General features: G+C 42.0%; 1 protein-coding gene across 1 annotated transcript; it reads right to left on the minus strand.

The window, feature by feature from the left end:
- Positions 1-5,123: 5,123 nt before the first annotated feature.
- Positions 5,124-5,813, minus strand: LOC121570247 (interferon beta-like). Its single transcript, XM_041881723.1, has 4 exons — positions 5,775-5,813; positions 5,524-5,673; positions 5,335-5,427; positions 5,124-5,231 (listed from the first exon to the last, which is right to left on the minus strand). Exons 1-4 carry the CDS (start codon positions 5,811-5,813, stop codon positions 5,124-5,126), a joined length of 390 nt encoding a protein of 129 aa, XP_041737657.1.
- Positions 5,814-8,589: the final 2,776 nt, after the last annotated feature.

The following is an 8,589-nucleotide window of genomic DNA, read 5'->3' on the forward strand; positions in this document are numbered from 1 at the left end:
TGGAATCAGGTGTATAAGCAGTAAAACCGATGACAGATCACTGTCCCAACCTGTAACAACACAAGTTCAATGTTAACACACTTCAGTTACGTTGTTTTCTTTACAAAAGACCCCCCAGACAGACAGCAGTTCTACATCACAAGAAGTTCTCTAACTAAAACATCCACAGGGCTGAGTCAAATCTCAAAAGTTTTGTTCAATATACTGCTACAGAACGTACTCGTAAATCTTTCACAGATCCAGCTTCTTAGTATTATGTTGATATTTAAATGTTTACACATAATGTTGATATTGCAATACAACACAAAAGGTAGGCTTACAAGCATCTTACCAAAGTCAACATCCAATTCAGTGCCATCCTCAGGAGGATCAGCTGCCAGCAAGAGTTCTTCAAGCTCACTTGTGGATGGAAGCTTTCTGCATTGTTTGATGATCTTTTTTCTTGAACGTGACCGGCCACCTTTCCAGAAGCTTGCTTGAGGTATCCTCTCCGAACATTAGAACAAAATCCTGTTCAACCTGGAGTGGGGTGGTGTTGGTGACAATTTCAGTTATTTGACAGCCAATCAAATTGTATTGCGTGCTAGTTTAGCTAGCTAGTATCACTACAATGTCTTACAAAACAATTCACTTGTCATAGTATTTTCAAAATAACATAATTACCAAGCTTTTGACGTCTTTAAAACGTGGAAACTCAGACAGTATGTTGCTTGACTGCTGGGGGTCGAGGATCATTTTGCGGCGATACACAAACGTCAGTTCCATTTTCTTCTTGATTGTGTCTGCATCAGCAGAATGTTTCATCAGTGAGATTGCTTTGTTGCACTCATCATCAGTCAGGGCAGTCTCTGGAACAAACTGGGATTCTCGTCTGACAGTCGGTCCTCCAGACATGTCTTCACCAGTTGATCCTTTGGCTGATTCTACACAACACGGGAAAATTTCAATCATGTCAAAAGTTTTAGTAGCCTGGCTAACTTTTAAAGGAAGTACTCCACTGTAAAATATACTTTTTGAGCTGTAAACTAAATGATATGAATGATATGTTTGATGCTAGGGAGTGTGGCAAGCTGGTTTAGCCAAGGCCAAATGGGAAGAAGGCCAAATTACAGGTGTTGGCCATCTGAGGGGCAGAGGACAGCAAAGGGGGGGGGTGGTTACATGATATATATGAATGTATATGGAGCGTGATAAAAAGGTGACCTTGAAATTGTGGCGTTAATGGCGACGCAAGGAAAAAATTTGGTGCACCTACATTTTGTGCTGGTGCACCTAAATAAAAAAGTTAGGCGCACAAGTGCAACCAAGACAAAAAGTTAGTGTGGAGCCCTGCATCAATGCTGGTGTTAATATTGACATTATTTCTTCACAATTTATGAAATCTGCAGTTTGTGGGTTGAAAAATGTATGAAAATGCCATCTACTGGTTTAAATCACCCTAAAGTTTGCAAGGCCAGTTTGCCAGGGGTTGCCTCGACCAGTCAGTGTCGAGGCAACCCCCCCTATGTCACAGTCCTTTGTAGGTCTCTGATGCATATTTTCTTTAAATTTGCTAAGAGGGAGGGAGCTAGCAGAATTGAAGGATGTAGTTACACATTATACTATATGTCTGAGAAATAGTGCAACAAATGCAATTATTGATCTAGCAACTGTTTTGTTCCATACATTTTCCAGTATTACCTCCGAATGATGATCGCCTGTCTTTGGCGGTGCCTCTCTGAATAGTTTTAATCCTCCAGGCCAAGTACCCAGTTCCACTCTCGCCATCATAATAATGCTCCTTGAAGGATGAAAGGATAACAAAAATGGATACTTCATTGAAAACAACATGGTCTGGTAGGATTCAAAAACTTCCAATAATATTTAACATTACAACTATTACTGTGTGCAACTCACATAGCCATTCTTAGAGAATGGGTCACTGAGGTACGGGAATAAGGTCACTATTCCTTTGGCATACATTTCTTTCACCTGTCTGGGTGGAGATGTACTGCAAAATTGAAGAAGAAAGGATTGTGCAGTCATATTCACTTAGATTCAGATTTAGATTTACAGATTGAGAACACAAGGACTATTAACAAATTACCCATTCATTTCTGTCATGTCAGCTGCCAGCATGTTCACCATTTTGCGTCTTGTTTCATCCGTCAAGGACTTGGTTCGGTTGTATTCATTTATTATACGTTCCCCACCGGTTTTGTTGGTAAGAGCTGATTCCACCAACTTAAAACAAAATGCATAACAATTCTGCATGTTATGTCCACTGCAAATAAACTGGAAATAAACTAATATGATGTCAGAGGATGTCCCGATCCAATCTCAAAGATTGCAAGTGCTACAAAAATCCAATGAAAAAGCCAATAATGGTAAGAAACTCCCTCCAGACAGCGACAATAACTTGAATGTACTCGAAGTGTGCACTGTATTATCAATAAATAAATAAAAGTATCTGATCAGGACTCAATATCAGCAGATACTTTTTTAATCGGATAGGGCGCTTAAAAAAACTTGATCGGGACATCCCTAATCAGGACTTCAAAAATGTTTTGAAACCATGTAATTTACAATGTATATTAATGTAATTTTAATTCTCTGAGAACAGATTCAAGAACAGAATTTAAAATGTCAGAATTGTCTTACTTGCTTGGCTTCTGTATCCAGCCTCTGGCGTTTTCTGGAGGGGCTATCTGAAATAATGACTGTATCCTCAGAGTCCAAGGTATCAAGGGATGATGGTTGGGATTGCTCAGAAGAGGCCACCATGGAGACAGATTCTAACCATGATTTTTAGAAGAAAAGAATTATATATAGTTCCCTCATAATCTAAGACACTTATTTAATAGACACCATGAACTTCATAAAACAAAGAAATAACGTATTCATTAATTAGTCTAATTAACTGAAACAAACTTGAGTCATATTTGATGGTTAGCACCCCAGTTGAGGGATCCTTTATAATATCCTCAAAAACATCATCATCCAATTCAGTCCCTGAACTGTCAACAATTTTCACACCTTCTGTTACAGCTGGGACACCAAACTTTGCAAATGCTAGAAAAAACAGGGATAAAAGCTTGTGTAAACAAAAGTAAATCATTATTTATATAATAATTTCACTGTGTACACCTGAAGGTATACAAAAATAAGTCGTGGTGAAGAAGGTAGCATGGTTCAGGCTTTCACTTCCCTTTATAAGCCCCAACTTTCAGTGGGTGATTCTTAATTATGCTATTGTGAAATTAATCAGGAAAATATAATGCAAGTGAACCATTTTCATACATGTCTATGCAAATAATTGCACTGGAGCAATGCATTTAATGATAACATTAAGCAGTTATTCAGCAGGCAATATTGAATATGAAAAACGAATAACTCTATAATACAATGTTGCAGAGCTCTGTCTTAATACAATTTCACAGAGGGGGTTGGAACCATAGAATTAGGATTTCGAATAATTTTAAAGGAACTCTATGGTAGGAACGGAATTCGTATAGGAGTTTAAAGTGCAACGTTCAAAACTGGCCCGCCCTGTCCAGTACTAAAACACACTTAATTGAAAAAAGGCTTTTGAATATAACTACATTTTGAGAAGATACATTTTACTTGTTTTTATGGCTTTCCTTTATGGATTAGTAGGATATACAATTAATTGTACTGCCATCCGTGCATATGTCCCGAGCATGTTTAATCCAAATCTGAATATCCACACACCGACAGACTTGGCTACAGAATGAGCTCTCAGATTAACAATATTTAAAAGTATAAAAATGTTTATTAATTTAACATTTGATGAAAATTAACATATACAGTGGGGAGAACAAGTATTTGATACACTGCCGATTTTGCAGGTTTTCCTACTTACAAAGCATTTAGAGGTCTATAATTTTTTTCATAGGTACACTTCAACTGTGAGAGACGGAATCTAAAACAGAAATCCAGAAAATCACATTGTATGATTTTTAAGTAAATAATTTGCATTTTATTGCATGACATAAGTATTTGATACATCAGAAAAGCAGAACATAATATTTGGTACAGAAACCTTTGTTTGCAATTACAGAGATCATACGTTTCCTGTAGGTCTTGACCAGGTTTGCACACACTGCAGCAGGGATTTTGGCCCACTCCTCCATACAGACCTTCTCCAGATCCTTCAGGTTTTGGGGCTGTCGCTGGGCAATACGGACTTTCAGCTCCCTCCAAAGATTTTCTATTGGGTTCAGGTCTGGAGACTGGCTAGGCCACTCCAGGACCTTGAGATGCTTCTTACGGAGCCACTCCTTAGTCGCCCTGGCTGTGTGTTTCGGGTCGTTGTCATGCTGGAAGACCCAGCCACGTCCCATCTTCAATGCTCTTACTGAGGGAAGGAGGTTGTTGGCCAAGATCTCGCGATACATGGCCCCATCCATCCTCCCCTCAATACGGTGCAGTCGTCCTGTCCCCTTTGCAGAAAAGCATCCCCAAAGAATGATGTTTCCATCTCCATGCTTCACGGTTGGGATGGTGTTCTTGGGGTTGTACTCATCCTTCATTTTATCCCTGATGTCCTTACACAGCTCTCTGGTCTTGGCCATTGTGGAGAGGTTGGAGTCTGTTTGATTGAGTGTGTGGACAGGTATCTTTTATACAGGTAACGAGTTCAAACAGGTGCAGTTAATACAGGTAATGAGTGGAGAACAGGAGGGCTTCTTAAAGAAAAACTAACAGGTCTGTGAGAGGCGGAATTCTTACTGGTTGGTAGGTGATCAAATACTTATGTCATGCAATAAAGTGCAAATTAATTACTTAAAAATCATACAATGTGATTTTCTGGATTTTTGTTTTAGATTCCGTCTCTCACAGTTGAAGTGTACCTATGATAGAAATTACAGACCTCTACATGCTTTGTAAGTAGGAAAACCTGCAAAATCGGCAGTGTATCAAATACTTGTTCTCCCCACTGTAGGCACGATTTTCAAAGAGATAAATAAATACATTCATAAATAGGCCTACATAAATAAATAACCTTGATAAATAAATAAATACATGTATAATCTTGCAGTTTGACATTGCACATTACATGATTGTAGAATAGTAGGCTTTTACAATCAAGCACAATTGTAATATGTTCTGTAAGTTCAAATTCATGTTCTGTTGGACCACAGAAGGCTATCAGAGTTGTTTTTCAGAATGAACTGTAGGGTGTACAGGAGTTCTTTTCGGACCACTTCCCAGGCGCAGTAACTGAAATTCTGTGAAAATAAAATAAACTGTTAGGGCATTGTAGGGTAATATTGTCCAATGTAGAGATATTATCAAAACAATGTGTCTTTTTGTTTTTACCCTATAGCCTACCTTTTCTTTTAGGACTGCTGCAATCTTCCCAAAGTATGCCTTCAGTCCCTCTGCCCTGATGGGATAATCACTTGTATCCACACTGCCCATCATCTGCCAGAAAGAAAGAGGTAGGCAATGAATAATAATAAAAATGCCACCATACTTCAATTAAACAGTTAAGCTATCTGTGTTGGCATGGCAACTCACACATTTGCTCTCTTCAATCTGGCGGTATATAATATTCTGAAAATTCTCCAACTTCTGTTGGTCCCACTTAGTTGGCAGGTCGTCAGCTCCAAACAATGAGTCGATGTTCTTCAATGTATCATAAATAGCCTTAGCACCACTGCTGCTCAACTGAAACGGACAACAACAATCATTTCAAATAACAAAAATGGCAGTTTAAAGTTTTCTACTTTCTAATCCTAACGGTTGCAAAAACTCTTTCATGTTGTGACAGCATTGTGGAGCTGGTCTGAGTCTGCTGGGTCAGTCATGGCCAGTTCGTACTATCAGAACTCAAGATAAGACCCAGATGCAGACAGCTAGAATCACAGATGTTCATTGACCAAACAGGGGGCAGGCAAAAGACAGGTCCGTAATCCAGGGCAGAGTCAGTAAGGTACTTAACGGAAGGCTCGGGGTCAGAGTAGGCAGAGGTTCGTAATCGTGTCAGAGTCAGGCAGGTACAGAACGGCAGGCAAGCTCGGGGTAGGGCAGGCAGAATGGTCAGAACCGGGGAAACTAGGAAACAGAAACTTGAGAACTGGAAGACGGGAAAGCACGCTGGTCAGACCTGATAAGACAAGACCAACTGGCAACAGACAAACAGAAAACAAAGGTATAAATACACAGGGGATAATGGGGAAGACAGGTGAAACCGATCAGGGTGTGACATGGGCAGAATTGGACCAAAAATGTAGCCTTCATTCAACACTATCAGTCACACTATTAATAAAATGTGTTTTTATTTGAAAGATACTAAGACTCAACAGTCATGCTACAGATTGTTCTGCCTAATTAAAAGAGAATGCACCGTATGCTCTACAGGAACAAAACACATGTGCATGGGAGATCGTGTGAGATGAGGTTCACTACAACCTGGTGCAGTTCAAGAAATTCCTCAACAGCAGAGTCAAGCCGTGAGGAAGTGGACAGCAGAATCAAGCCGTGAGGAAGTGGACAGCAGAGTCAAGCCGGGAGGAAGAAGCTGTCTTTTGGAGAACCATGCATAGAATCATCAATGGAGACGTGACATATTCCTGAGGCTGGCTAATAGATTGATGTCTGAGATATTTACTTACTGGCTGGCTGCTAGATTCACTGAATGACTGATTTTATTTATTAATAAATATTGGTTGAATAGTATGTGTATCCTATGTATTTATTTATTTGTTTATTTATGAAAAATGAAAAATACATGCATCTATTCTCATATTGTTTTCATTCATTCATTTACATATACCGGATGGGAGCCGGCTAGTGACAGTGACTAACGTTCAGGGCAGAGTACTGGGCAGAGGCCGGCTAGTGGTGACTGTTTAACAGTCTGATGGCCTTGAGATAGAAGGTGTTTTTCAGTCTTTCGGTCCCAGCTTACATTTACATTACATTTTAGTCATTTAGCAGACGCTCTTATCCAGAGCGACTTACAGGAGCAATTAGGGTAAAGTGCCTTGCTCAAGGGCACATTTACGTCATTTAGCAGACGCTCTTATCCACTCACAAATTGGTGCGTTCACCCTATAGCCAGTGGGATAACCACTTTACAATTTTTTTTGGGGGGGGGTAGAAGGATTACTTTATCCTATCCCAGGTATTCCTTAAAGAGGTGGGGTTTCAAATGTCTCCGGAAGGTGGTGAGTGACTCCGCTGTCCTGGCGTCGTGAGGGAGCTTGTTCCACCATTGGGGTGCCAGAGCAGCGAACAGTTTTGACTGGGCTGAGCGGGAACTATGCTTCCGCAGAGGAAGGGGAGCCAGCAGGCCAGAGGTGGATGAACGCAATGCCCTCGTTTGGGTGTAGGGACTGATCAGAGCCCGAAGGTACAGAGGTGCCGTTCCCCTCACTGCTCCATAGGCAAGCACCATGGTCTTGTAGTGGATGCGAGCTTCAACTGGAAGCCAGTGGAGTGTGCGGAGGAGGGGGGTGACATGAGAGAACTTGGGAAGGTTGAACACCAGACGGGCTGCGGCATTCTGGATGAGTTGTAGGGGTTTAATGGCACAGGCAGGGAGGCCAGCCAACAGCGAGTTGCAGTAGTCCAGACGGGAGATGACAAGTGCCTGGATTAGGACCTGTGCCGCTTCCTGTGTAAGGCAGGGGTCGTACTCTCCGAATGTTGTAGAGCATGAACCTGCAGGAGCGGGTCACCGCCTTGATGTTGGCGGAGAACGACAGGGTGTTGTCCAGGGTCACGCCTAGGCTCTTCGCACTCTGGGAGGAGGACACAGCGGAGTTGTCAACCGTGATGGCGAGATCATGGAACGGGCAGTCCTTCCCCGAGAGGAAGAGCAGCTCCGTCTTGCCAGGGTTCAGCTTGAGGTGGTGATCCGTCATCCATACTGATATGTCTGCCAGACATGCAGAGATGCGATTCGCCACCTGGTTATCACCTGGTTATCAGAAGGGGGAAAGCTTTGATGCACCTGTACTGACCCCGCCTTCTAGATGGTAGCCGTGGCTCGGGTGGCTGAGTTCCTTGATGTTCTTCTTGGCCTTCCTTTCATACCGGGTGCTGTAGATGTCCTGGAGTGCAGGCAGAGTGCCCCCGGTGATGCATTGGGTAGACCGCACCACCCTCTGGAGAACCCTGCGATTGCGGACGGTGCAAGGAGTGATGCAGGCCGACAGAATGCTCTTAATGGTGCATCTGTAGAAGTTTGTGAGGCACTGTTGCGCTTTCTTCACCACACTGTCTGTGTGGATGGAACATTTCATATTGTCAGTGATGTGTACACAGAGGAACTTGAAGCGTTTCACAATCTCCACTGAGGTCCTGTCGACGTGGATGGGGGCGTGCTCCCTCTGCTGTCTCCTGAGATCCGCGATCAGCTCCTTCGTTTTGTTGAAGTTGAGGTAGAGGTTATTTTCCTGGCACCACTCCGCCAGGGCCCTCACCTCAACGAAATTCGGCCCAAGGGTGGTTTTATTTGCCCCCCCAAAAAAAAAAAAAAAAACTCAGCAAAAAAATAAAAAAAACTTTTTCAGGACCCTGTCTTTCAAAGATAATTCGTAAAAATCCAAATAACTTCACAGATCTTCATTGTACAGG

Source organism: Coregonus clupeaformis, chromosome 7 (assembly GCF_020615455.1).
Source record: "Coregonus clupeaformis isolate EN_2021a chromosome 7, ASM2061545v1, whole genome shotgun sequence".
In the NCBI taxonomy this organism is placed as follows: domain Eukaryota; kingdom Metazoa; phylum Chordata; class Actinopteri; order Salmoniformes; family Salmonidae; genus Coregonus; species Coregonus clupeaformis.

Bases quoted from the DNA above. Each gene is read 5' to 3' on its own strand.
- LOC121570247 (XM_041881723.1), bottom strand. From the start codon at position 5,813: ATGACTGACCCAGCAGACTCAGACCAGCTCCACAATGCT. The intron at 5,674-5,774 runs GTCACAACATGA...TGTCCGTTTCAG, and splicing joins CAGACCAGCTCCACAATGCT to TTGAGCAGCAGTGGTGCTAA. The intron at 5,428-5,523 runs GTGAGTTGCCAT...TCTTTCTGGCAG, and splicing joins AGATTGAAGAGAGCAAATGT to ATGATGGGCAGTGTGGATAC.